The 27,966-nt window shown below is 40.8% G+C and overlaps 1 protein-coding gene across 8 annotated transcripts in view; it reads left to right on the top strand.

Annotated features, from left to right (window-relative positions):
- Window positions 1-27,966, top strand: part of FRMD4A (FERM domain containing 4A) — an 845,860-nt gene that overhangs the window by 500,137 nt on the left and 317,757 nt on the right. For 3 of the 8 annotated variants that reach the window (XM_081553506.1, XM_081553507.1, XM_081553508.1), the window contains exon 1: window positions 15,706-16,107. The exons of the other annotated variants lie outside the window; for them this stretch is intronic. In XM_081553506.1, the coding sequence (XP_081409632.1) occupies window positions 15,949-16,107 (159 nt within the window). In that variant the 5' untranslated portion in view covers window positions 15,706-15,948. Of the gene's footprint in view, window positions 1-15,705; window positions 16,108-27,966 lie in introns of those variants that run through there. 8 annotated transcript variants of the gene reach the window in all.

The following is a 27,966-nucleotide window of genomic DNA, read 5'->3' as shown; positions in this document are numbered from 1 at the left end:
GATTCTTCCTACCCAGGAACATGAACTATCTCTCCATCTGTTTATGTCATCTTTGATTTCTTTCATCAGTGTCTTATAATTTTCTGTGTACAGTTCTTTTGTCTCCTTAGGCAAGTTTGTTCCTAGATATTTAATTCTTTTTGTTGCAGTGGTGAATGGGATTGATTCCTTAATTTCTCTTTCTGATTTTTCATTGTTAGTATATAGAAATGCAAGTGATTTCTGTGTATTGATTTTATATCCTGCAACTTTGCTAAATGCACTGATTAGCTCTACTAATTTTCTGATACTATCTTTAGGGTTTTCTATGTACAATATCATGTCATCTGCAAACAGTGAGAGCTTTACTTCTTCTTTTCTGATCTGGATTCCTTTTGTTTCTTTTGCTTCTCTGATTGCTGTAGCTAGGACTTCCAGAACTATGTTAAGTAATAGTGGTGAAAGTGGACACCCTTGTCTTGTTCCTGACCTTAGGGGGAATGCTTTCAATTTTTCACTGTTGAGAATAATGTTTGCTGTAAGCTTATCATATATGGCCTTTACTATGTTGAAGTATGTTCCTTCTCTGCCCATTTTTTGACAAGTTTTAATCATAAATGAATGCTGGATTTTGTCAAAGTCTTTTTCTTCATCTGTTGAGATTATCATATGGTTTTTATCTTTCAGTTTGTTAATATGGTGTATAACATTGATTTGTGTGTATTGAAGAATCCTTGCATTCCTGGAATAAACCCAACTTGATCATGGTGTATAAGCTTTTTGATGAGTTGCTGAATTCTGTTTGCTAAAATTTTGTTGAGGATTTTTGCACCTATGTTTATCAGTGATGTTGGCCTGTAGTTTTCTTTTTTTGTGTTGTCTTTGTCTGGTTTTGGTAAAAGGGTGATGGTGGCCTCATAGAATGAGTTTGGAAGTGTTCCTTCCTCTGCAATTTTTTGAGATAGTTTTAGAAGGATAAGCATTAGATCTTCTCTAAATGTTTGCTAGAATTCTCCTGTGAAGCCATTTGTTCCTGGGCTTTTGTTTTTTGGGAGATTTTTGATCACAGCTTCAATTTCAGTGCTTGTAATTAGGTTGTTCATCATTTCTATTTCTTCCTGGTTCAGTCTTGAAAGATTGAACATCTAAGAATCTGTCCATTTCTTCCAGGTTATCCATTTTATTGCCATATAGTTGTTCATAACAGTCTCTTATAATCCTTTGTATTTCTGCATTCTCTGTTGTAACCTCTCCTTTTTCATTTCTAGTTTTGTTGATTTGATTCTTCTCTCTTTTGTTCTTAATGAATCTGGCTAAAGGTTTGTCAATTTTGTTTATCTTCTCAAAGAACCAGCTTTTAGTTTTATTAATCTTTACTGTTGTTTCTTTCATTCCTTTTTCATTTATTTCTGCACAGATCTTCATGATTTCTTTCCTTCTACTAATCTTGGGGTTTTTTTGTTCTTTTTCCAGTTGTTTTAGGTGTAAAGTTATGTTGTCTGTTCGATGTTTTTCTTATTTCTTAAGGTAGGATTGTATTGCTATAAACTTCCCTCTTCGGACTGCTTTTGCTGCATCCCATAGGTTTTGAGTTGTGTTTTCATTGTCATTTATTTCTAGAAATTTTTTATTTCCCTTTTGATTTCTTCAGAAACCTGTTGGTTTTTTAGAAACGTGTTGTTTAACCTCCAAGTGTTTGTGTTTCTTACAGTTTTTTCTTGTAATTGATATCAGTCTCATAGCATTGTGGTCAGAGAAGATGCTCAATACAATTTCAATTTTCTTAAATTTACTGAGGTTTGATTTGTGACCCAAGATATGGTCTATCCTGGAGAATGTTCCATGTGCACTTGAGAAGAAGGTGTATTCTTCTGCATTTGGATGGAATGTCCTGAAGTATCAGTGATATCCATCTCATCTAATGTATCATTTAAGACTTGTGTCTCCTTATTAACTTTCTGCTTTGATGATCTGTCCATTGGTGAGAGTGGGGTGTTAAAGTCTCCTACTATTATTGTGTTACTGTCAGTTTCTCCTTTTATGTCTGTTAGTGTTTGTCTTATGTATTGAGGTGCTCCTATGTTGGGTGCATAGATATTTACAATTGTTATGTCTTCCTCTTAGTTTGATCCCTTGATTATTATGTAGTGTCCTTCCTTATCTCATGTAATCTGCTTTATTTTAAGGTCTATTTTGTCTGATATGAGAATTGCTACTCCAGCTTTCTTTTGCTTCCCATTTGCATGGAATATATTTTTCCATCCTCTCACTTTCAGTCTTTATGTGTCTTTAGGTCTGAGTGGGTTTCTTGTAGACAGCATATATATGGATCTTGTTTTTGTACCCATTCAGCCAGTCTGTGTCTTTTGGTTGGAGCATTTAGTCCATTTACATTTAAGGTAATTATTGATATATATGTTCCTATTGCCATTTTCTTAATTATTTCAGGTTGATTTTGTAGATCTTTTTCCTTCTCTTGTATTTCTTGACTATATAAGTCCCTTTAACATTTGTAGTAAAGCTGGTTTGGTGGTACTAAATTCTCTTAACTTTTGCTTGTCTGAAAAGCCTTTTATTTCTCCATCAATTTTGAATGATATTCTTGCTGGGTACAGTAATCTTGGTTGTAGATTTTTCCCATTCAGTACTTTAAATATATCCTGCCATTCCCTTCTGGCCTGCAGAGTTTCTGCTGAAAGATCAGCTGTTAAGTGTATGGTGTCTCCTTTGTATGTTACTTGTTGCTTCTCCCTTGCTGCTTTTAATATTCTTTCTTTGTGTTTAGTCTTTGTTAGTTTGATTAATATGTGTCTTGGCATGTTTCTCCTTGAGTTTATCCTGTGTGGAACTCTTTGTGCCTCTTGAATTGGATTGACTATTTCCTTTTCCATGTTGGGAAAATTTTCAATTATAATCTCTTCAAAAATTTTCTCATACCCTTTCTTTTTCTCTTCTTCTTCTGGGACCTCTATAATTCAAATGTTGGCTTGTTTGATGTTGTCCTAGAGGTCTCTGAGACTATCTTCAGTTCTTTTCATTCTTTTTACTTTATTCTGCTCTTCAGAAATATTTCCACCATTTTATGTTCCAGCTCACTGATTTGTTCTGCTTCAGGTATTCTGCTAAGGATTCCTTCTAGAGTATTTTTAATTTCAGTAATTGTGTTGTTTGTCTCTGCATGTCTATTCTTTAATTCTTCTAGGTCTTTTTTAATTGATTCTTGCATTTTCTCCATTTTGTTTTCAAGGTTTTTGATCATCTTTACTATCATTATTGTGAATTCGGTTTCAGGTAGTTTGTCTATTTCCTTTTCATTTATTTGGACTTCTGTGTTTCTAGTTTGTTCTTTCGTTTGTGTAGTATTTCTCTACATTTTTATTATATTTTTTTTAACTTACTGTGTTTGAGGTCTCCTTTTCCCAGGCTTTAAGGTTGAGTTCTTTCTTCCTTTTTGTATCCGCCCTCCTAAGATTGGTCCAGTGGTTTGTGTAAGCTTCATATAGGGTGAGATTTGTGCTGAGTTTTTGTTTGTTTGTTTGTTTTTCCTCTGATGGGCAAGGCTGAGTGAGGTGGTAATCCTGTCTGTTGATGATTGGGTTTGTATTTTTGTTTTGTTTGTTGATTAGATGAGGCATCCTGCACAGGGTGCTACCGTGGTTGGGTGACGTCAGGTCTTGCATTCAAGTGGTTTTCTTTATGTGAGTTCTCACTATTTGATACCCATTAGGGTTAGTTCTCTGGTAGTCTAGGGTCTTGGAGTCAGTGCTCCCACTCCAAAGGCTCAAGGCTTGATCTCTTTTCTTTAGACTGGGGGCTCATTAGTCTTCAGAGTGAGATTTCATGCTATTGTTGCACGTGAAGGTCATGGAAGTTTATATATATACATAAGAAGGAGTGAGGTATCCCCAGGTCACAGCGCTGTGATGAAATGTTCTTGTGGGCCTTTTGCCAGGAAAACACTCTCTACCTCTCTGTTGGGTGAAAACCATCTGCCAGGTCATGCTCTGTACGTACCAAACTCTAATTGGAAATTGCCATCCAGTGTTTAAGAGCTATTAGGCAGATGACGCTGACCTTCTTTTACTCCCCTGGCTGACCAGGATAGACTCTGGACATGTCTCTTGGTTCTTTTCAGGTTCTTTTTAACAGAACAGCAGAAGTGACTGTGATAGAACTAGACATCAGACTTTAGACCATGGTGTCATGCTGAACCTCTCCTGGTTTTCTTTCTGCTTTTTTTCTGTTATTCAGTCGCACTCAGGACATCTCAGGGCTTCCCAGGTGGCTTAGTGGGAAAGAATCCACCTGCAACATAGGAGACACGGGTTCAATCTCTGGGTCAGGAAGATCCCCTCTAGAGTCATTTTCTAAGTGAAACATTCCTTTGAAATATAACAAGTAAGAAACTCAAATATGTCATCAGGGAAGCCCTTGGTTTTTTACAGACATCTCAGCTGGGACTCTCATAGTTTCCCACTCCATAGCACATCCTTGAATGGGAGTGTGTGTGTGGTGTGTGTGATATCCATATTTAGGAATGAGGAACCACATTTTAGCTAGGCTTCTAGGGATAGATTTGCTTATATTGAGATGCAGGAAAGAAAGAAATCATTTTTGGTCGATGGGTTAGTGGTATTCACACAGATCTTGCCCACTCAATGAGCAAGGAAATCCCCATGATGCCAGGGGGTCATAAGAGAGGAAGAAAAGGACACAACACATTAAGATGTTTCATTTCTGAGAAGCATTCCTTCTTTGGAGAGTGTAAGTTCTTAAATATCTAACCCACTCTGAAATAGTCTGTCCCACCTTGATGTCCTATCACAGTCAAAGAGTCCACTGTGAGAATTTTACATTTGCCAAATTTGGAAGTCCAACAGACCTGAACCAGTTCTGGGTCCTAAAAAGTCTTTAACCCTTGCATAACCAAATGGGAATCTTTATGCGTTCTGCATAATCCTAAGAAGTCCTCTACACAGATTAAAGGCAGATCAGGGTTTATATGTATGAAGGAGATCATTTCCATCTCCCTCTGCCCAAATAATAAATAAAATAATTAGGCCTGTGACACCAGCCCTCAGCCTACTCTCCTATCAGATTTCTTTTTTCACTTTCTATTATGTCCTTCAATGTACTTGTCTCTGTTAAATGTATTGCTTTTCCTTTTAAAAAATAAAATGAAGTGTTTACTTTTTGGCCACAGATGATATTGAGGGCCCCTGCCTTGAAATGATTTGGGTTTTTTTTCCCCTCTTCCTTTACAGCTGTGACCTAGTTAATTGTAGGTGGGGAGCAAACTCTGAAATCATTCGACTTTCTTCTTTACTTAGAAATCTCACTCCATGAAATTGTAGGATGTCCTCCTTAATAACAGGAAGTCAGGTTTCTAGATCAGCAACATTTGTGTCCTTTGTGTGTTGAGATAAAGAAGAGTGTTTCGTCTGCAGTTTCCTCGTGGTTAGGGGAGAGAGAGAGGACAGAAGAGACATGAAAATGACCCAAAGATGAGTCACTCATTTCTAAAACAAGAGTCTAAATGCTCTTTGTTGACGTGGATTTTAACCTCTGAAACGTTCTGCCCTCTTGACCACAGGGACAAAGGAGTAAGTGATTCAGGCTCTCAGCTTGGGTGCTTCATCCCTGCCTTTGGGGAATCAAGTCCTGAAATATCACATCAGTAAGAAACCATTTTAATTTAAAAATAAAGGCACATTACTAAGAGTCAGGCTTTTCAAGTCAACAAGTGTGTTCTCATGGTGGGAAGAAAATCCTTTTAACAAAATATTTATTTTAACTAATTGAATTATTTTGGGGGGAGGGTTAGAGGGGGCAAGGAATCATTGGGTAAAAGGTCCTTAAGTGTTGATTTTTCATTCTGTGAATGGGATAAAGGTCATTCACTAGCCTCTACCATGAAAAGGCATCCAAGAATGAAACTGTAAAAAGTAAAAGTCAGGACTGACTCACTTCCGTTTCTCTACCACTGAGCCACCAGGAAAGCCCACAGTAGAGTATTATTCAGCCTTTAAAAAGGAAGCAAATTCTAACACAGATTACAAGATAGATAAACCTTGAAAAGATTATGCTAAATGAATTAAGCCCAGTCACAAAAGAACAAATACTGTGTGATTCTGCTTGCATGAGCTATCTCCAATAAGCAAATTCATAGAGTCAGAATAGTGGTTTCTAGGGACCCTGGGCAATTATTATGTTGGATAATAATTTCAGTTTTGTAGTTAAAAGATGGATAATGGTGATGATTGCCCAACAGTGTGAATGTACTTAATACCATTGAAATGTTCACTTAACATGGTCAAAATAGTAAATTTCATGTTTATGTATATTTTATAAGGCTTCCCAGGTGGCTCAGTGGTAAAGAACCCACGTGCCAATGCAGGAGATGTGGCTTTGATCCCTGGGTGGAAAAGATCCCCAGAGACGGGAATGGCAACTCACTCCAGCATTCTTGCCTGAAGAACTCCATGGACAAAGGAGTCTGGCAGGCTACAGTCCATGGGGTTGCAAAAGAGACACAACATAGCAACTCAGCATGCATGCGTATTTTGCAATATTTTTTTTAAAGATCAGTATTTGTAACCTAGAGAGTTGGAGGGTGTGAAACCCAACAGGTCTATGCTTCCATGCTTCACACAGGAAGTAAGGAGGGGGTGGTCATCCTGGTTTGGGCTCTGAACACGTGTTCAATTTCATGAAATCCCTGCCATGTGGGCTGCTCTGTTTTCCACATTTTGAAATCCAGCCTGAATTTGAGTGGAAGAGGTGAAGTGGTTCCTCAAAAGAGTGTCTCAGGCCACTTAATCGTGGCCAAACTCACAAAGGAGATCTCAGACCTGCCCATTACGGGTGCTTAATTAACGAGACGCCAGCTCCCAGCTGTGGTACAATAAGGCCATTGTCCTGGGTTTATTAAGAGACACGAGCAGAAGGCACTGAGTTCCTAAGCACCTCCTCACAGCCAAATCCTAAATCATCACCTTTGTTTCTGCATCAAGCGAGTAATAACCACCCCAATCCAATTTTCTCCCTCTCTTGTGGAAATTTACCTCAAATTATAACCACATAGAGACTTTAGATAAAAAGGAAAGAATTCATTATATCTTTCATAACAAATCAAACAATAAAGTCTCAGCCAGTTTTCCTTACAGATTTTCAGATGTTTTCATGGCCTGGGTAGGTGTTATTATATTTTTTTCCCTTGCATTGTTAAAGGGCGTTACATTTCTTTCCATCGCCTATTTCCTTGGCCCTCCTGCCTGTGCAATTTTAGGGTTGCCAATTGAGGAGAAGGACCTCTTGCAAATTAGGAGACTCAGTGAGCCTTGATTTAAGTGTTACACTTATATGGGCTGCTTGGCCTCTGTCAGAAATTGGGAAGACATAGGAGAGATCTAAATAAAAGGAATTTTATTTTCAATTACTTATTTGACTGCATCAGGTTTTAGATGTGGCACACTGGTTCTTTCGTTGTGGTGCCTAGACTGGCGCTTGGACTTTCTAGTTGTGGCAGGCAGGCTTAGTTACTTCATGGCATGTGAGATCCTATTTTCATGACCAGGGATCGAACCTGCATCCCCCACATTGCAAAGCAAATTCTTAACCACCAGGGAAGTCCTAGTAAAAGGAATTTTAGGTGGTGGATAGGGGTACCTGCTGGAGACTTACTTCCTTCTCATCTGTGCACTTGTACTTTGGCAGGTCCCAACTCACCTGCTTCTATCTGCAGATCATTATGCCCTGCTAGGAGCTTGACCCCTGCTGTAAAGGGAAGGTTGTGAAATCCCCTGGCATAGGCAAAGGGAGGAAGGTTTTTCCCTCCAGCCCTATGTCCAGCTGTGAAGCCTTGGCTTACCTTTCCTTATATCATTTGATCTGTTTGCTTTCAGCCCACCTAGTTTCTGGCCTCCTCGAATTCTATGTTCATTATCCTATCATGTGCAGATATTTTGATTGCCTACTTTGACCTCATGGGTTCACCTTGGCCTTTAAACTCTTGGTGACTCTGAATATCTGTGACCACTGACATGATTTCCTAGCTATAATTTGCCTAGATCTCCAACCTCAATATAGTCCTTAGTTTCCCAAGCTCTATTGCTAAATTCTAGGCCATTTCTATTATACTTGGTCAGTCAAGGATGCAGAAGAGACTCCACCACCCATAATCAGGTTAATTTAAATGGTTCTGAAAAGCAGCACTCCAAATAAATATTTTTATCCATAAGAGATCTTAATGAGAAAGTATAGTAGTAAATTCTTCAACAGTAGTCTAGGCAACTCACTACAGTAATAAACTGAGCCTAAAACAGGCCTAATTTTGTATATATTAAAGGATTTGCTTCTTGGCTCACTTCAATTTTGTAATACAAACATCCAGTTCTTGGAATGATCCAATCCCTCTTGATCAATTCTACTAAAGAACTCATGGTTGTTTTTTGTTTTGTTTTATGTGTTTTGGGGTTTTTCTGTCATTACTATGGATCTTGTTCATGAGAGGACTTTTATTAACTCTAGAAAATGTGACAGACTAGAATAAAGCAGATTTATTGCCACAACCATGTAGGAATACTGTCTCTGGAACCAGGCATAACTATGGGCCTTTTGACCTAGGTAGTACTAGGAATAAGGATACAGAGCCCTGGGGTAGGCCAGGCTGGTGGTCAGGAGGTAGTCTTCTAGCTGGGTTCTTCTGATGGCAGACATCTTTTATTTCTCTGCTTTCTTTTCCCCTTGGGAAAAGCATTCCAAGGAAGCAAGGGGGAAATGTAGCCTAGAGAACAGCTTCCCAAAGTCATTATCTCACCAAAATGGCATCTGATCTACAAAAGCGGCATTGACCCCACTTCCACTAGCAAGGCCCTTCCATCCACATTCATCAAGCCTCCAGTATCATCACTGTTATAGTGTGTCATGTCTTCACTACTCAATAAGAAAAGGGATGCAGGGCTAACCCTGTACACCTACTCTTTGAGAAACCAGAGCAAGAAGAACCACAGAAGCTCCTGTTACAGAGCTTAAGCTACTCCAGGGTAGATTTTATGAAGGCACGTCACCCAAGAGCAGCAGGAAGAGCCACAAGCCTATGCTTTTATGTAAGAGACACATTTTCATTCATTCTTTTCCATTTCTATTCTTTCTCTGCCATTTCCAACATTTCTGTTAAGCTCAAGACACTGAGGGTTTTTTTTACAGTGGATTTGCTAAATTAGAAGAAATTTTAAAGAGGAACCAAACTTCACTAGAAATGAGTAACAAGTTTTTAAAACCTTCTAATATATTATGAACAACATAATAGTATAAAGAACGTCAAGTCCACAGTCGAGGCAAGGGTTCAAGGAATTTAACCTATTGGTAAAAAAGTAAGTGTTCTTTTTCCCGATTTACCTCTTACCAAGTCTACTTGCCTTCCATCAGAAGGAGAAACATTAACTTCCTCCTGACTGAGTTTCCCTCAAACATCTTCACAGCTTCTCGACACAGATTTTCTAACGTCTTCTTGGTTCCCCCTTGGAGGGGAAGTTATCTCTCGCAGCTCTCCTCTGAGCAGTAACTCATCCTAATCCCCTCCGTGAGAAGGAAGAGGAGATAGTTCTCAAGTGGCCAGCAGACCCTGCCCCAGCTTTATAACTCCACTCCCAATAGGCCCCAGGCCCTTCCAAATGCTTACAACCCCTAAACAAAACAAAGTATTTATTTTTTCACATTAAGGCTGTGATCATATAAAGCAGGCTTGCAAAATACATGCTCAAAAAACATCCTTGGCCACTGAGTTCCATGGCAACCAAGTAAGAGAGATTAAGAAAGAGAGGAGGTGGGGGCGTTTAATATCTCTTCAGGGTCTGAACTGATTTGGCTCATGCAGCCCTAATTTTATTTCTATGGGGGCCTGGCATGTATCTGAGAACTGACTTTCCTAACCAGGGTAATTGATAGGATGACATCACTTTTACCGCCTTAGGATCCCTTATATAATGGTTTTTAGCGCTTAGGGGAAATATTTCTAAACATAGCTCTTGGCGTGCAGCTCTGGAGCCCTTAAACCAGAGGGCAGTCCTGCCTCTCTGCTACTTTCCCAGGGACCCAAAATATTTTTATGTACACAGCCAAGCATTTTTTTTTTTTTAATGATTTTCCTACCCCTAAATGATCAGAATGCGCTCCCTAGCATTTTATTCCCAGGTTGAGGAATAATGACGCACTGATGACTCTGTCAGAGCTGGGACATTTTCCAGACCCAAATACGGGATTCAGTGTGTTAGTGAGCAGTTCTGAAACGCCTCAGAATTTCAAAAAATTGTTTGGGTTTGGGTTTTGCATGTCGCCCACTCACTTCATCAGACAAGCGCTATTTCTAAATATCCTTTTCGCAAAGAACTGGCACTGGGATTATAAAGTGACAAATGGGAACTTCCAAAAGTGTTCAGACTTTTGCCCCAAATGGTAGGCGTGAGAGTGTCAAGAGCAGAAGGAGGAGGGGGAGGGGAAATTCTGGCTCTTCCGAGACTTCTGCCTCTGTGTCCCCAGAGCCCATTTACATGCTTGGGGCTAAGTCAGGAAAGACGGCAGGCCAGCCCTTGAAAGGTGGGCACTGCCTGCTGGCCCTTGTGCCACCCTATCCAAAGGCCGTGTCATAGAACCTGACCAGAAAAGCACGATCGCTTGACCCACCAGAACAGCAGCTGTAATCAAAAGGACAGATGTTCACAAGGTTGGCAAGGAGGTTGAGAAATGAAAACCCTCACACACTGCTGATGGGAATGTAAAATGGTGCAGCAACTGTGGAACACAGCTTGTCAATTCCTAAAGAGGTTAAACATGGAGATAACATGGCAATGGCACTCCTAGGTAGGTGCCTAAGAGACATGCAAGATGTACATCCACACAAAAACCTGTACATGAATGTCCATAACGACATTATTTATAATAGCCCGAAAGTATAAACAACCCAACTGCCCACCAGTGGATAAATGGATTAACAAAATGTGTTATCTCTACACAATGGAATTTTATTCAGTAAGAGAAAGAAGTGAAGTGCTGATACCAGCTACAACAGGAATGAACCTTGAAAAGATGCTCAGTCAAAGAAGTCAGGCACAGAGATCATACTTACATAAAACGTCCAGAACAGGCAAAGCTATAGAGACCAAAAGTAAATTAGTGGTTGCAGGTGGCTGGGGGAAGGAGGGAGAAAGATGGGAAGTGGTGGTACCAGCTGATGGGTATGTGGTTTCATTTTGGGGTGATGAAAATGTTCTGAAATTAAATCATGATGATGGTTATAGAACCCAGTGAATATACTAAAATCCATTGAACTGTAGACTGTAGATGAGTGAAGTGTATGGTATGTAAAATATATCTCAATCAAGGATTCTTTTTTAAAGAATACTGACAAAGAATGATGGGCCAATTTCATTTAAAGAATGAAACTTCCAGTTCTACCCAGACTTGCATTTTGGTTACACATGAAGATTTAAAAACAAAAGCATTCAATTGGTGGAAAGAACTAAATGTGCAATAGGTTTCATCCTGTTTGATCCTGTGTGGGAACCCAGGGTGGGAGGGAGTGTGGGGGAATATAGAATAAAAACAGGAATTAGTGCTAAGGGCTGGTAAGGTCTGTGACGAAGAAATATTAACTGTACACAAAACCTCATAGAATGGAGAAGGAAATGGCAACCCACTCCAGTATTCTTGCCTGGAAAAGTCCATGGACAGAGGAGCCTGGTGGGCTGCAGTCCATGGGGTTACATGACTGAGAATGCGTGCATGAGGGTGGAGGGAAATGGGTTGGTAGCAATAAACTGGTAGAACTAAAAAAAAAAAAAAAAAAAAAAAACCTCATAGAAATCTGGTCTCTACAAAACCTGAAGATATGGTTGATGGGTGTTTCTGAACACATCCCTGCTTTTTGCCTCGCTCTTGTGGATCCCTTTGTTTGCTGGCATCCTCTCAGGCTCACTTTGGAATAAGTTGCCTGTTGATCCTTTTTAGTTCTTCCAAGAAAGCAGATGTGGCTTTACTAAGGCATTAATTCTGGCTGAAATGTTGTGGCATTGGGTCTCAACCAGACTGGGCCTTAATGCTGGAGAAACTGTCCTTTTCCCTCTGGTTCTACCAGCAAAGGATAACATAACTCATCTAAGAGAATCTTTTAAAAATGGCTATTTGTGCCTCCTGGTAGCTGAATTTAACCTAACATAGAGGATATCCAGTCAATCTTCTGGCTGACATTTTCTAAAATAGATGTCACTAAATAATCAGTGAATAATTAAGATGGGTTAATTAGATTGCATTTCTGAACATATTTCTTTGATTGCTATAAATAGACTTCTCCCCCTGTGTGCCATTTCCTGTGTCTCTGTATACTTGCAAATTTTGTTCATAATGACGCTAGGCATTACTTCCAACTTGAGTTCTTCCAAATTCTTTTCAAAGTAGTAATTATGTCTGAAAACATCCCTTGAGTCAGGCAAAAGCAATTATTGCTTTAAAAAAAATCCCTCTGTCTTTATAAAAATAGTGAGGAGAGTCTAGGAGCAGAGATGGAATACCCAAAGGCATGGAGATGGAGAGAACTGGAGCAAGGGTGGAGCAGATGGGGGAGGGGATCCAGGCAGAGCACTACTCTCGGCCCCACATGCCCTGGGAGTTCCTGCCCACCTCTTCCTGCCTTTGCTCTGTGCAGGAACTTCTGGCTTTACCAGGCTTGCCTCCCCCTGGAGTCGGTTCCCTTCCCAAAGGTGGAACCATAGGACCAAGACACCAATTTTATCAGTGATGTTCCCCCAGGGCAGAAAGCAGGCAAATACACAGCAACTGATCCAATTCTGCCAACTAACTCAAGACTTGGACTCTTTACCCCAAACGTTAGCAAAGAAGTTCATGAAAGGAGGGGTGATGCAGGATGATCTTGACTATGTCTTCCCAGCATCTCATGGTGCTGTTCTCCATTTTGACACCCAGCGGGTCACCACTTCATTACTCCTGAGGCTTGGTGATCAAATATCTAAGGGATAAACCACCTAGCAAACTAGTTTTCTATCATTTTCAAAGAAAGAATAAAGAAAGTGACTAAATGGATTTGGAAGTAGTAAGACAAATCCAGGTCATTTGTTGGCTTGGTGAGCCCTGGGGTCATGTCCCAACATCTGCACAATATCCATGTGGCCTGGACAGGTCATTCTGATTTCCTCCTCTGAAATATGAGGGTACAAAGACACACAAACACACAGAGAAACACACATTTATATCTAACTGCTCTGAGGATCATAAATCCCTTTAAAGGCACAGGGCATCATGGTTGATGGTAGAGGTGTTTGCATGCACATCCTTAGATGCCATCAGGGAAGCTGCCCTGTGAAAGTCTGAATTAGTGACTGAAAGTCTAGAATCAGATATGATTGAAAAGACAAAGCCAGTGAAACCAGGTAGCATCCTCCACCGGCACTAGGGCATGACCTGTCCCTGCCACCTGTGCCTCCCCAGGCTCAAAGTCATCCGCTGGCATGACCAGGCTCAAGCTGCAGGCTCTAGAGCCAGTCCCTGCAGAGGACAGCCCTGTCCCTGTGTGCACCAAAGACTTCAGGGCAGTGTGATTAGGTCCTGCTGTTCTCAGGAATTAATACGTTTATATTCAGGCATGTTTTTAAAAAGCTTATTAGGGCACCTTTAGACTTCAAAGATTCCCAGACTATAAGCTAAATATATATTTAACTATAAAGAAATGTTTTAATCACATTATTTAACAATAGTGTAAAACAGAACCTTTAAACTGATCCCTATCCTTTCCATAATTACACGCTCTGGATAAGAGCCTGGTTCACAGCCAAAATCCCCATGGAGATATATGAGCTTGGGGACCTAGACAACAGCTAACTATGATATCGCTTGCCTTTGTTTCTTCTTGAAAATACCAAAGCAGTTAGCTAATGGTAATGGAACAGTCACTTTCCATATACTACTTTTTCTTATTAGTTTAGCTTCTTTCTGTCTCTTTTTTTTCTTTCTTCCTTCCTTTGTTCCTTCCTTCTTTCTTTCTTTTATTTGAAAGTGAAACTATCTCTGCTGATGTCTTTGTAGAAAGACAGGATTCCTTCGTAACCCCACCACCACCACCTTTTATTTTGGGGTGTGTGAAAATAAAGGAATAATACACAGGAATAAAATCATGCAGTTTTTCCCTGGAGCCATGACCCACGGAAAAATGATAAAAATCATCCAAGAAGATTGCCGGTGAAAGTGGTCTTCACATATTCATTAAATGAATGAGTGCATGGATCCATAGCAAAAGGAATTCCAGAAAGGTGATTCAGAGAAATATAGATCAGGAAATGATCTCAAGAGTTTTATACTATCAGTGGTGGATAGTATCCTAGAATTACTTGATCATGGGAAACACTCCCAAAAAATTAAAATCAGGTACATGCCATACCCTGCGTAATGCACTTTAAGTATATCCCCTGACTTAATCCTCACAACAGCCCTGTGAAGTTGGTATGCTTTCCATCTGACAGATAAAGAACTACTGCTGCTGCTGCTAAGTCGCTTCAGTTGTGTCCAACTCTGTGAGGGTTGGCCAAAAAATTCGTTCAGATATTTCCATAGCATCTTGTGAGAAAACCTGAGCGAACTTTTTGGCCAACACAATAAACCAGAGAAGTTAATGTGTCTGAGGTCACACAGTAAGTGGTAGGGCTGAATTCAAACTCAGTTATGTCTCACATCAGGACACTCCAAAAGGTAGTGAGTTATGAGTTCCGTAGGTTATGTTCTACTTTTCTGATGATAGTAAAGTTTCCAGCTGAAGACAAGATAATCAATCAATATAAAGGAAGTGCAAAAGGCAAATATGCCTCAGTGACTACCAAACACTCAAACTGATGTTAAGACTCAACATGCTGTTCCCTTAACTGTACAGGTTGTGTTATGAGCTAATCCTCCCTCCCCTTCCCACTTTGAAATCTTGTCTTTTGGTCAGTAAGCTATTGAACTAGATGCAGATGCCCTTCTGAAACATGGTTTTAAATAATCAAAATAATAATCAATAATAATAATCACAAAAAATCAAAACTCAAAATAACTTGATTGACATCTCGAAGAGCTTTATCTTGTTTAACTGGATGCCCTTCCTTGAGTTAAGGTCGCCACAGGATTTATTTAATACATGATAAAGTCACAAGAGCATTTATAGAAAATGACCCATCATGGGGAAAAGCAGATAGGCCACCTTTATCCCCTTTATCTCTTCTCCTCTAAAATCTCAGATGTGGATATTATATCTAGCAGATAAGCTTTCTTACTGCCCTTCTCTTCCTAACCTAAAATGGGGAGATTTCCAAAGTAAATGCCTGGATTTTTACAAATTGTCAACAGATATAGCAGTTTTTCCAGTGTTGATTTGAAAAAAAAAAAAAAAAGAAACTGGCCTTTTGGCTTTGCCATGCAGAAACTCTGGTTCTGGAAGTTTTAAAGAGTTGAGAGTCTGGATGGAATGCCTTGGGAATGTTGGCGGGAGGCTGAAAATCCATCCCCTTTGCTTCTCACCCTGGACGGAATCCTGGAACCATGAGCACACAGTGACGACTCTGGGTCCACATTCTTTCTAAAATTGTTCTGATCTGCCCCAAAAGTCAGCTGGGTGTCCTCCGAGGTCCACCGACTGCTATTATCTGCAGGGGAGGCTTATTTTTGCCTTGTCCTGGGAGACTTTCTGAAGGCAGGGAGAAAACATTCTCATTTAGGAGCTGTTAGCTCATCCTTGTGCGGAAACAGTCTCTGAAGACTAGTGAGGGTGCTGGGGTAGGACAGAGGCCCCAGTGGAGGCAGAATTATTTGGACTGCATTTTTCCTGGTCTGATGACATCTCAGTGACATTTGAACTTGGCGTCAGGAAAAGAACACAGCCCTGCATATGGAGCCTGGGACCAGAAGGGCAGAGGCGGGGCCTTGGCTGGCATGGCTGCGGGGCTGCTAGACTCTGAGGACCTGCTGAGTGCTTGGGACCGGCTGGTGTGGGGCCTGACTTGCCGGGCTCTGAGGACGTGCCGAGGCGGGAACGTGCGGGTCCTGCAACTGATGCTGAAACCATGGTGCATCTCCAGGGCTGTCTACCAGGTGGGACCAGAAGCTCCTCTTCTGTTTCTTTGTACCATGAGAAATTTGTGGGGAATGGTGGGAAAGGGACATCAGTTCTTGTCATTTGTGTATCATGTGTAATAAGGGGAGGAGTCCACCTTCATCTGGCATCATCTTCTAGGTGCCAGGCAATGGGAGAGGGGCGCTGTAATTAGAATCTAATTCAGTTTTCTGGACAACCTGATAAAAATGGGTGTTTGTGGCACCTTTTGGAGATAAAGTTATTAAAACTCAGGGAGGGATATAAGGTGTTCAGTGTTACCCAGCTGATAAATGACAGAGCCCTGGGATTTGCACCCAAGTTTTTCTGGCTACAAAGATGAGAATGCCCTCCCCACAAGTTCATGCTCCTCTCACAAGAGATGCTATTTTCTCAAAGAGTGTGTGTGTGTATAGGGGTGGCAAAATCCTGATAAGAGGTGTTGGCTGGCAGGACAGGAGATGAGGAGGGAAGAACACTAAGCAGCCATATCGAGTCCCCATCCTCCCCATCTTCACCTCCCTCCCATTTGGTAGCTTCCCTTCTCAGACATTCCCACACAAATGTGAGAAAGGGGGAAAGTTTTCTGCAGCTGGGTGGCCCTTCTGAGCCCACTGGCTGGGGACACAGAGCTCTTAAAAAGGGAGAGGGTCTGCTTTCCCAACCATCCATCCAGACTGGTGGCATGAAGCCAGGTCCCTGCCAACCACGGGGGTTTCAGTCCTGATAGCCCAGCCCAGCCTGAGAAGAAGGATCCAGACTGACTGAGAGGGTTGGGGGAGATGAAGGCAAATGAGCAAAGGGCCAACTCTGCCCCTGCCTGCTTCTTGGAGGCAGATGTCACTAGCTTGGCCTCAGTTAATGTTTTCTTGTAGTGCTGTTTCTTTCACCAAGTTAGCTTGAGAGGTGTTGGCCCCTTCTCTGCTTCCCACACTGCTTGGAAGTAAGCAGGCACAGCTGGCCTGTGTATTCTTAAGCATAATTTGGCTGCATATAATCTCTTAATGAACCATAGTGGCTAAACACAGGACCTTGTAGCCACCCTTCCCCCCAGCCCTCCCAGTAGACTATCCATACTTGCATTGAATGGACAGCTCCTTGAAAGATGAGCCCAGGCACCCTGGGTTGGCTTCACAGAGGGACACAGCTCTCCCAGAACCCCTTCTTCCTACTTCTTCACCTGCCTATTGGCAGACAGGATAAAGACCATTCAAGTGGTTTCTAAAAATGAGGATTTTTTCCCCAGAATTTTTGTGTTTGAAAGACATATGCCTATAGTTTTGCTATAAACAGCAAATAAAGATATGTCTATAATAGATCATATATAAAAGAAACTTGAAAGAAGTCTTCCCAAATTTGACAAGAATCTGAAAAGTCTTTACAATGTTTCCCATGACAAATTGTGATTCTGAAAGACATCTGAGGGGAAAAAAAATCACCCAGATGGGAGATACAAACAGTAACTAACATGGCTGGCTTGTCCATTTGAGGATTTTTTTAAAACCTTGGTATTAGAGTCAAATCTCAACAGCTTGGTGTTGAGGCTAATTCCCTAAACCAGGTGAGTCTGTCTTATTTGTTGCTAATTACAAATGAATTTGGGAGTCCTGGCTTCTTACCTCTGTTTCCCACTTTCTTTTTTATTATAATTTTTATTATTTCTTGGCTGCACTGTGGGGCACGTGGAATCTTTGTTCCCCAACCAATCAAAACCATGCCCCCTGCAGTGGAAGCATGCCTACCACTGGATCTCCAGGGAAGTCCCTCTCCCACATTCTTTTTTCTCCTATTTTCCTCACTTTATGTTTCATCAAGTTATATAAAAATCAGGATTCTAAATCAAGTGAGCAGGGTGCACTAGCCCCGTGTCAGTGGGCTTTTTAAAGATTTTCCTACATTTAATAAGTTTACTGGAAAGAACATGGAATTATTGGCCACCAGACCTGGAAGACACCTTCCTTCTGCTTCAACTTCAACTCAATTCATCAGATATTTACTGAATAGCAGTTTTACACCTGGCCCTTGGGAGGCAATTGGGACTCAAAAGCTAATCACACCTCATGCTTGTCCATGATTTGTCTCTGGCCATGCCGGACTGGCCAGCCAAGCCAAAATGGTCAGCCTAGAGGTGACCTGCCTATGACCCACACAGCCTGTCTGCAGCCAACAGGTAATTCCCACAGGTGGGTTTGAAAGGCATTTGTGGAGGGGAAAGCAAGGGCAGCAAGTCTAAATGAGTTCACTGACCTAAGAGGCCACGATGACCAGTTAGCTGTCTGTAGAGCCAGGCTAGAGTTCTTGCAAAACAATGCATAGCTGAGAACAAAAGACAACTGTACTGGACCTGAGTAGACTGTTCAGTTCAATCACTCAGTCATGTCTGACTCTTTGCGACCCCATGGACTACAGCATGCCAGGCTTCCTCGTCCTTCACCAACTCACAGAGCTTGCTCAAACTCATGTCCATCGAGTCAGTGATGCCATCCAACCATCTCATCCTCTGCTGTCCCCTTCCCCTCCTGCCTTCAATCTTGCCCAGCATCAGGGTCTTTTCCAATGAGTCAGTTCTTCGCATCAGGTGGTCAAAGTATTGGAGTTTCAGCTTCAGCATTGGTCCTTCCAATGAACACCCAGGACTGATTTCTTTTAGGATTGACTGGTTGGATCTCCTTGCAGTCCAAGGGACTCTCAAGAGTCTTCTCCAACATCACAGTTCAAAAGCGTCAATTCTTTGGTGCTCAGCTTTCTTTATAGTCCAATTCTCACAACCATACATGACCACTGGATAGAATATAGCTTAGCCAAAGTGTAAGGGTGGGGAGGGAGGTGGAAGGGGGGTTCAGGATGGGAAACCCATGTATACCCGTGGCTGATTCATGTCAATGTGTGGCAAAAACCACTACAATATTGTAAAGTAATTAGCCTCCAATTAAAATAAATTAATTAATTTTTTTTAAAGTGTAAGGGTAAAATAAGGACATATTTGTGAAAGTGTGCTGCAACTGCTGAAGTATATACAAATGGAAAATATTGTTGTTATTTTTATTGAAGTATAGTTGATTTACAGTATTATATTTGTTTCAAGTGTACAACACAGTGACAATATTATTATGGATTATTGATTATAGTCCATTTAAAATTATTACAGAATAATAGCAGTATTTCCCTGTTCTGTACAATATATCCCTGTTGTTGATCTATTTTATACATAGTAATTTGTACCTCTTAATTCTCTACTCCTTTCTTGCTCCTGCCCACTTCCCTCTCTCCACTGATAACCACTCGTCTCTTCTCTGTATCTGTGAATCTGTTTCTGTTTTGTCTTATTTGTGTTATTTTTTAGATTCCACATATAAAGTGATATTGTACAGTATTTGTCCTTCTCTGTGTGACTTATTTTACTAAACAAACTACCCTCTGGATCCATTCACATTGTTGCAAATAGCAGAATTTCATTCTTTTGTATGACTAAGTGGTATTCCATTGTGTGTGTGTGTGTGTGTGTGTGTGTGTATACACACACATACCACATTTTGTCCACTCATCTGTTGATGGACACTTATATTGCTTCCATATCTTGGCAATTGTAAATAATGTTGCTATGAATATTAAGGTATGTGTATCTTTTCAAATTATTGTGGGGTTGTTTTTCAGATATATACCCAGGAGTAGGATTGCTGGGTCATATGGTGGTTCTGTTTTTAGTTTTCTGAGAAACCTCCATACTGTTTTCCTCAGTGGCTGCACTAATTCACACTCTCACAAACAATCTACAAGGGTTTCTTTGGCTCCACTTCCTCACCAGCATTTGTTATTTGTGTTCTTTTTTGATGGTAGGTGGCTTCCATGTCTTGGCTGTTATAAACAGTGCTGCTGTGAACGTTAGGGTGCCTGTATCTTTCCACATCAGTGTTTTAATTTTCTTCAACTATATCCCCAGGAGTAGAATTGCTGAATTATATGGCAGTTCTATTTTTAGTATTTCATTATCATTTTTTTTAATATGCTGTATCCTTACTGTTTTTTATCTTGGGGAAAAATTCATCAAGAGTGGAATGCCTTTAGTAATAGTAAAGGACAGGGAAGCCTGGCATACTGCACTCCATGGGGTCACAAAGAGTTGAACATGACTTAGCGACTGAACAACAATCCACAACAATGAACAATGATTATTTTTTAATATACTGTATTATTATTGTTTTTTATCTTGGGAAAATTCATCAACAGCACCTTTACTTACTAGTGGTAAGATGATGAATGGCCATTTTTGTGTATTTTGTTTAGGCAATTGTCTAGGGAAAACTGCCTGTTTTCCTTTACTCTCATGCTGCTATCACACTCACAATGCTTGTGGTGTGGGTAGATTTTCCACACCAAGCAATTCTGACACTAACTGCCTAGAGGCAGCACAAGTTCAGGTTAAGGGCTCAAATTGAGGACTACTGCCCTACTCTTCAGACACCAATCACACATCCCCAGTTTACCCACAACTTCTGGCTGACTTGTCTACAAATTGAAGGCTCCCATGATCCCCTCCTTGGATTTGGTCATTTGCTAGAAGAGCTCACAGAACTCAGGAAAACACATTTACCAGTTTATTACATGATAGAGGAAATGAGAAAGGATATAGACGAATAGCCAGATGGAGAGATTGGTAGGGCAAGGTCTGGGAAGGTCCCAAGTGCAGGAGCTCCTAGCCCTGTGGAACTGAGATGCACATTATCCCAGCACATGGATATGTTCACCAACCCAGAAGCTTTTTGAACCCCATATGTTTGAAATTTTATGGATGCTTCATCATGTAGGCATGCTCAATCATTAACTCCATCTTCAGCCCCTCTCTCATTCCCAGAGGATGAGGATGGAGATGAAAGTTTTAAGCTTCCAATCATGGCTTGATCTTTCTGGTGACAAGACCCCATTCTGAAGCCATCCAAGAGCCCAACAGAGTCACCTCATTAAACCAAAAGACACTCTTATCACTCAGGAATTCTAAGGGGTTTAGGAGCTCTGTATCAGGAACCAGGGCTGAAGTCCAAATATAAGAACAAAAACAGCTCCCAGTGCTCTTCTCTTTAAGGAAAAATTACAGGAGTTTAAGGAGCTCTGTGCCAGAAATGGAAGACAGAGACATATATATAGCTTTTTTTTCTATTACTTCATAGCAATGCTTTCATAGTTGACAGTTTCTCCATTGCCTGAAGTGATGGCTGTCATTCCCTGGTTGGACTTTTGATTCTGTTGAGGAGCTTTTAAAGCCATCCGTGCCCAAGTCTGACTCCCAGAGACTCTCGTTCAATTGATCTGGAGCCTGTGTATGTATGTTTTTTAAGGTTTCTAGGTATTTATTGGGCAGTCCAGCTGAAGAGCCTCTGAGCTGAAGGAAGCTCATTCCACTGTCAGATAGTAAGCAGATGCTTATTTTCTGTGCCTGTGAGTCTATTTCTGTTTTGTAAATAAGTGCATTTGTATCATTTTTTAAGATTCCACATGTAAGCAATATCATATGACATTTGTCTTTCCCTGTCTGGCTTCCTTCACTTAGTATGATAATCTTGATCGTGATCATCATGTTGCTGAGATTTGGCTCCCTGCATTTTAAGCCTGATTTCTCCTATGTGGAGGCCACATAGCTCCATAACCAGGTGCTGTAAGATGTAGTAATATCCGGATAAGACCCTAGGCCCTGTACCTCTATGGACAATACAGGTTAAGTCAACACTTAGGGGTGAGGAGTATGACTGAAAGCCAGTCCTTCAATGGCATCATCCATTTCCATCTTTTCATGTGTACTTAGTCGCTCATTTGTGTCCGATTTTTTGCAGCCCCATGGATTGTAGCCTGCCAGGCTCCTCTGTCCATGGGGATTCTTCCAGGCAAGAATACTGGAGTGGGTTGCCATGCCCACCTCCAGGGGATCTTCCCAACCCAGGGATCGAACCCAGGTCTCCCTCATTACAGGCGGATTCCTTACCATCTTAGCCACCGGGTAGTCCCATCTTTTCATAGATAAATGGAAATGACCGTGAACTTCAAACATATATTCTTTTTACCCAAACTACATGTATCGCAACTCAACCGCCCCTGAACTGAGCTCCAGAAAGTGTCCATGGCCATTCCAATGCTACTTGATCAAGAAGGGAAGTTTAGCAGAGGGAAGGTCAGTGCAGAAAGAGACAGTAGACATAACTGATTGCAATTACAATAGCTCCATTATGCAACTTTGTGTACACATATTACCAGCAGTCATCCTAGAGTCCTAGAAGAGATCCCAAGAAGTGACAGGCTCTGAAGTTTAAGTTTCATTAGCCTCGTGATGAAGCCACCTTTGTTTCCCCCTGCCCGACCACTTATCATGAGTATGAACTACAGGAGAAATAAGATAAATAAGACCAGTAACCTAAATTATTACTGTGCCATAAATTGCTTCTGGCTCCAAAGATGAAGAGCACATATGCATGGCATATGTGAGTCTGTTTTAGTTTATTTTTTTAGTTGGATGTCATTCTTTTTTTCAATTTCTTCATTTTTGGTCTATTTGCAGAAACGGCACCCTTCATGAGAGTTAGCTTTGTTTCTGTTTTTTATTTTTTGAGACTGCTGAATGAAGTCCAAAGAGGAAACTTATCTGCTCTTCCTGACTTTAGGATATAAGCTGTAGGGAGAAACTAGGAGTGGAAAAATGTTCCAGTGTATGTTCCCACCTTCCTCTAAGGAGTATGGTTTTTTATGTGTATTTAAAATCATCCGTGGCTCACCCATCACTTTCTTCTAGAAGAGAATATGGACCAGGAGCCAGAGTGACACTCAGGTGTTGGGAATTTGGGGAGAGTCCTTTTTTATGAGAGGTTCTAACCCAGTACTCTGACACTGCCTCTCTGGCCCACAGAATCAGCCCTACATTGACCTGTATGTACTGAATTTCCCACAAACACTGCCAGAAAAACAAACAAAAACAAAAAAGTCAACGACAGAGGAGACTGCTTTATCACCCTGGGATGGAGTTTACAGTCACAGAGAATGGTTTGTGTGTTTTTCTTTTAATAGGAATTGTGCTTCTGAAACTGAGAGGTTCTAGAAATAGGAATGATTTTGAAACTGCATTTTAATCAACTGTCTGTATGATGAGTTATAATGATGTCAGTGGTAAATTCTTCTAATGATGAATAATTCCTCTAAAAGGGGATTGGGTTTGCAATGATTTATTTGTATCTTCTAAAGCAACTAATATAACCGGTCTGGGACCGATGGATGATGCCATGATTCCAGGAAACGTTCCCACATGTGCAAAGCTAGGCTTTGATGCTCAATTTGCTATTTTTGCTGTTCCTCTTTCATCATTTCGTTCCGGCAATGTATGTTTTCCAGGGGTTGTGCTTTTTGTATTATTTAGTGCCTACATACACTGTGGGGCTGAGCCTTTCCTCCGATGATCTACAACATATGTTATAGTTAAAGGGGGAAAAATAGGTTTGCACCAAGCAAAACAATTACTGAATTTATTCTATTTCTTTCTACCTTTTGTCAAGTCTGTGCATTTGTTTACTTCAACTTTTTCTGCCACTCATTACAGCTATTCGTGCCTATTGGTAAAGGGTTATGTGAATGCATTTCTGCTGATGTGCTTGAATGTTACACACACATCTTTGCAACTGCATTTTCTTACATTGACAAGAGTCACATCTTTGCAATAGAACTTCATGAATCTGCAAAGCTCATTCTTGAATTTTCTAGCAATGTATTTGCAAAGTAGGATCTTAGTTTTTACTTTGTTCAGAAAATATTTTTGAGTCTGACATGCAGTAGATTTTCATCCTTCTTGAAAGCACTTTCCTTGGTTCCAGTGAAAAAATAATACTTTCAAGGTTTAAAATTAGCTGTCAGTTACTGCATCAAGCAATACTCACTTTGGGTCAGTCCCTCCCAACAGATGCTAATCTGCTTTGAAAGCATTGTGGAAATCAACTCAGAAGTTTCTCTTTTGACAAATATCACATTACCTTTGAATAATGAGGGCTTCTAAATTTCTACTCAGGTTGGGCTTTGGAAATATTCATCCCAACAGAAGGAGAGTAGCCAATTTTTTAGTTCAATTGTATGATTGTTTAAGGGTCTTAGGGCTGAGGCTGATGGAAACTGTGGGAGATCTAATTTCTCTGCCATTACCTGGAAATAATAATTATTTAACTAAATGGCAAGTCTTTGTCTAATATCCTCAAAATTCCCTCTTCTTCACAAAGCAGTATCTTTTCAAAAATCCCATTGAGAGACAATTTTCAAACTTCCTAACTTTAACCAAAACATACATGCATAGAGTCAATAGAGTATTGTCAGATGAACTCTCTTATTTTTGATTCTCAATGCCAGTGCGGTGAAGGGAGGAGGTTATAAATGAGGATACTGCATTGAGGTTCAGAGAAGTTAGTGACTAGCCTCCTATGGGATAGGATCTCAGCATCTGTGTTATCAACGTTTGTTCTGGAGTGATGATCACCTATGCAAGTGCCACCTGATTTGAAGGCATCTCTTTCTACAGAGTCATTTGAAAGACGATGGACAGTAGTAGCTGCAGAAATCCAATATTCTAAAGTATATTCCTATCTTTACCAATAAATCTTGGTATGACATATTTCTACCTCAGTTTCTTCACTAAATGAAGATTCACTCATTCATTTATTCAGGTGTTTGCTCATTCATCTAACAAATAATTAAAAGACACCTGCTATGTGCAGATATTGTGCTGAGTTCTAGAGATGGGATGGTGAACAAAACTGAACATGGTACCATATTTGTTTACAGATTATATTACAGTGGTGAAGTTCTGACAATCACTCAATCAACAGAACTAATAATTATGCAAACTCACAGAAAATTAAAACTGAACATCAGTCCTTTGAGGACAAGTTACCTGAGGGCCTGAGAGAGTTTAACTGGGAAATCTGCTTGTTCTGTGACATCAAGGAAGGCTTTCTGAGAAGACAATAGATGAGCAGAGGTCTTATTAATAAAGACGAGTGGGTATGAACTAGGTAAAGGGAATGAGCAGAAACAACACAATGTACCAGCTTAAAGTTGCTGCAGCAAAAAGGAGCACAACTAGACAAAATTTGTTAGGCTAACAGTCATGCGTCTTTATGTAATAAGTGTAATGTGATTTATGTCATTTACAGTAATGATGTCCATACTGCTTAACCACTGGCTGCTCTTCACTGAGCCTTGTGCTAACCTGGCACTGGACCTTCTGAAAACCAGCTGGCCTCTGTTAGAAGCCTCACCATCCAGTCTTAGCTGGAAATTTTCTTTATTCTCAGGGCTATGAGCTCATCCCCATACCAGATGGGTTCCTAATAAATGATGATTGTGCAATCTGATTATTTTCGTCATGCTAGCTCTCTTTGGAAGATAGAAGATGGAAGCAGGTCATGGGATCTCTTTATCTTCTTTCTAACATGGAAGAGAATTTCCTCATTATGTTTGCACACCCTGCATCTTGAGAGAAAACATGCAGTGTAGAACTAGGCAGTTCTGCCCTAAGGGTCCACTAACAGTAATGGGTTTTTTATATTTATTTGTTTGGATGCACCAGGTCTCAGTTGTGGCACACAGGATCTTTTACTTGCGGCGTGTGATTCCCTGACCAGGGATTGAACGTGGGCCTCCTGCATTGGGAGTGCAGAGTCTTAACTACTGGACCACCAGGAAGTCCCAATAGCATTTTAACTGTAGATAGTCAATTCACTTTCCTAACCAGGTACATGAATTAAAGTAACTGGGGCTTCTGCAGTAGATACCTTGGAAATCTCAGTGACCTATCACAACAGAAATGTAGTTTTCACTCATAGTAAGTCTAACTTGTTCTGGTTTGTATACAGCCCTCCCCAGAATCATTTAGGGTCATCTCATGACTTGTCCCTCCTCTAGGGTCTCAGTGGCCTATTTATTTAATAAAGAAGAGCAGGGCAGGGAAGCACCCTTAGAGTTTTTCATGGTCCAGACCTCAAAGTAGAACTCTTCCCTTATACTCACATACCATTGGCCAGAATGTGGTCACATGACCACCCCCACCTGCTAGGAAAGCTGGGAAGAACAGGTAGGTGGGTACCTGGCCCACCTATTGCAGCGGGCTTAGGGCTTGTGCCCTGAGTCAGTGAATTAGGTATGAAATCCCAATCCCCAGATCTTCTCATCCAGGAAACAAATAACTCCATTTACCACCTACTATTTTCTTTAGGGGGCTTCCTTTGTGACTCAGGTGGTAAAGAATTGCCTACAATGCAGGAGACCTGGGTTATCTTTAGGACTGAATGAGGCATTACATATAAAATACTTAGAGCAAGTATAATAAATAATACCAGCTCAATAGATGTTAAGCTATTGTTACTAATTTATTCATTTGCTATAAAATAAGAGCAAATTTAAAGGTGCCTAAGCCTTTTGTGTCATCTACTCTGAGAAATGAATGGGGATATAAAACAATATTCTTTAAATTCTAAATGAAGGAAAAAATATTCAGTTTCCAAAATTTGTACAAGATTGTTCTTCACGAGCCTCCTTTCAGTTTCCAAGGGAAATTTAAGGAAGTCTTTTGACAGACAATTATGTCAGGAAGTAAGCTGTGACCCAAGATTCTAAGTAGGCAATCTTGTTGTCTTAGGTAGTGGTGGCTTCTGGGGACCCAGCGCTGAATGAGAGTCCCAAGGTTGGTGTTTCCTAGAAATCTGAAGGGGCCTCTGATCTGTCCTCCCCACCGAGCCTGGATCAAGCACTGGGGCTGCCTCTCCAACACCAGGCAGCTTTGTTTGTGCTTTCTATGAGAGCATTTGCTTTGTAATTTCCCTGTTTCAGGGTGACCACTGTGGCTTTTTTGAGCAGCATCTACTGGTTTGGGCCAAATTACCAGCCGTTTGCTTTCTCTCTTGGCCAAATCCAGAGGGCAGGGTACCTCCCATCCCCAGCATTTTCCAAGCAAGAGGCTGTCCTTGTTGCTCTCCAGGCCTGGGGGGCAAATTACACCTGACACTTCATGTGAGGGCTCTGATCCAGGCATAGCAGCAGAGGGGCAGCAAGTGCCAGCTCTCATGGTGTGCTCAGAGGCAGGTCTAGAGGATCCTGATGAGGTAGATATGACCTACTTGAACCCCTGAGGTTACATTTAGTTTCCTCCTGTGCCCATGAAACCTTAACTAAACCCTTGTAAAAAAAAAAATTGGCTCAGCTATTGTGTCACAACCTGGCCTTGCTCTTAAATGTCACTGCAGGGTATTGAGATCAAAATCTTAAAAAAAAACAAGAAAAAAACAGCTTTTGAAGAAGGTGGATAGACATTATCTGATTATCATTGAGAGAGGAGGTTGCTGAGAAAAGATAGTGAAAATTCTAGCCCTTGCCATCTAATAAAATTCCCTTATTTAAGCCACTTTGTAGAATAAAATGCTTGGAGTGCTGGGGAATCTCATTAACTTAGTCAAGAGTAATTCCTTCTCTTCTGCCAAGGCTGTATTGCAAGCACCCAAGGAAACTACTTGTCGAGACCAGTGATGACTATAAAACTAAAATAAATTGAAGGTGTTTATTGAATTATGCTCCAAGCACTTTGTTGTGGTTGTTGTTTAGTCACTAAGTTATGTCCAACTCTTTTGCAACCCCATGGACTATAGCCTGGCAGGTTCCTCTGTCCATAGAATTCTCCAGGCAAGAATACTAGAGTGGGCTGCCATTTCCTTCCCCAGGGTATCTTCCCTACCTAGGAGTCGAACCTTCATCTCCTACATTGGCACGTGGATGTTTTTTGCTGAGTCACCAGGGAAGTCCTCTAAGCGCTTTATATATACGTTAATGTTCTCCATGATCCTTTAACG

The sequence above is a fragment of the Giraffa tippelskirchi genome, chromosome 13 (assembly GCF_054371585.1).
Source record: "Giraffa tippelskirchi isolate mGirTip1 chromosome 13, T2T-mGirTip1v1.2.pri, whole genome shotgun sequence".
Lineage (NCBI taxonomy): Eukaryota > Metazoa > Chordata > Mammalia > Artiodactyla > Giraffidae > Giraffa > Giraffa tippelskirchi.
The sequence above is the reverse complement of the archived record's forward strand: the minus strand, read 5'-3'. Positions and strand labels throughout refer to the sequence as shown.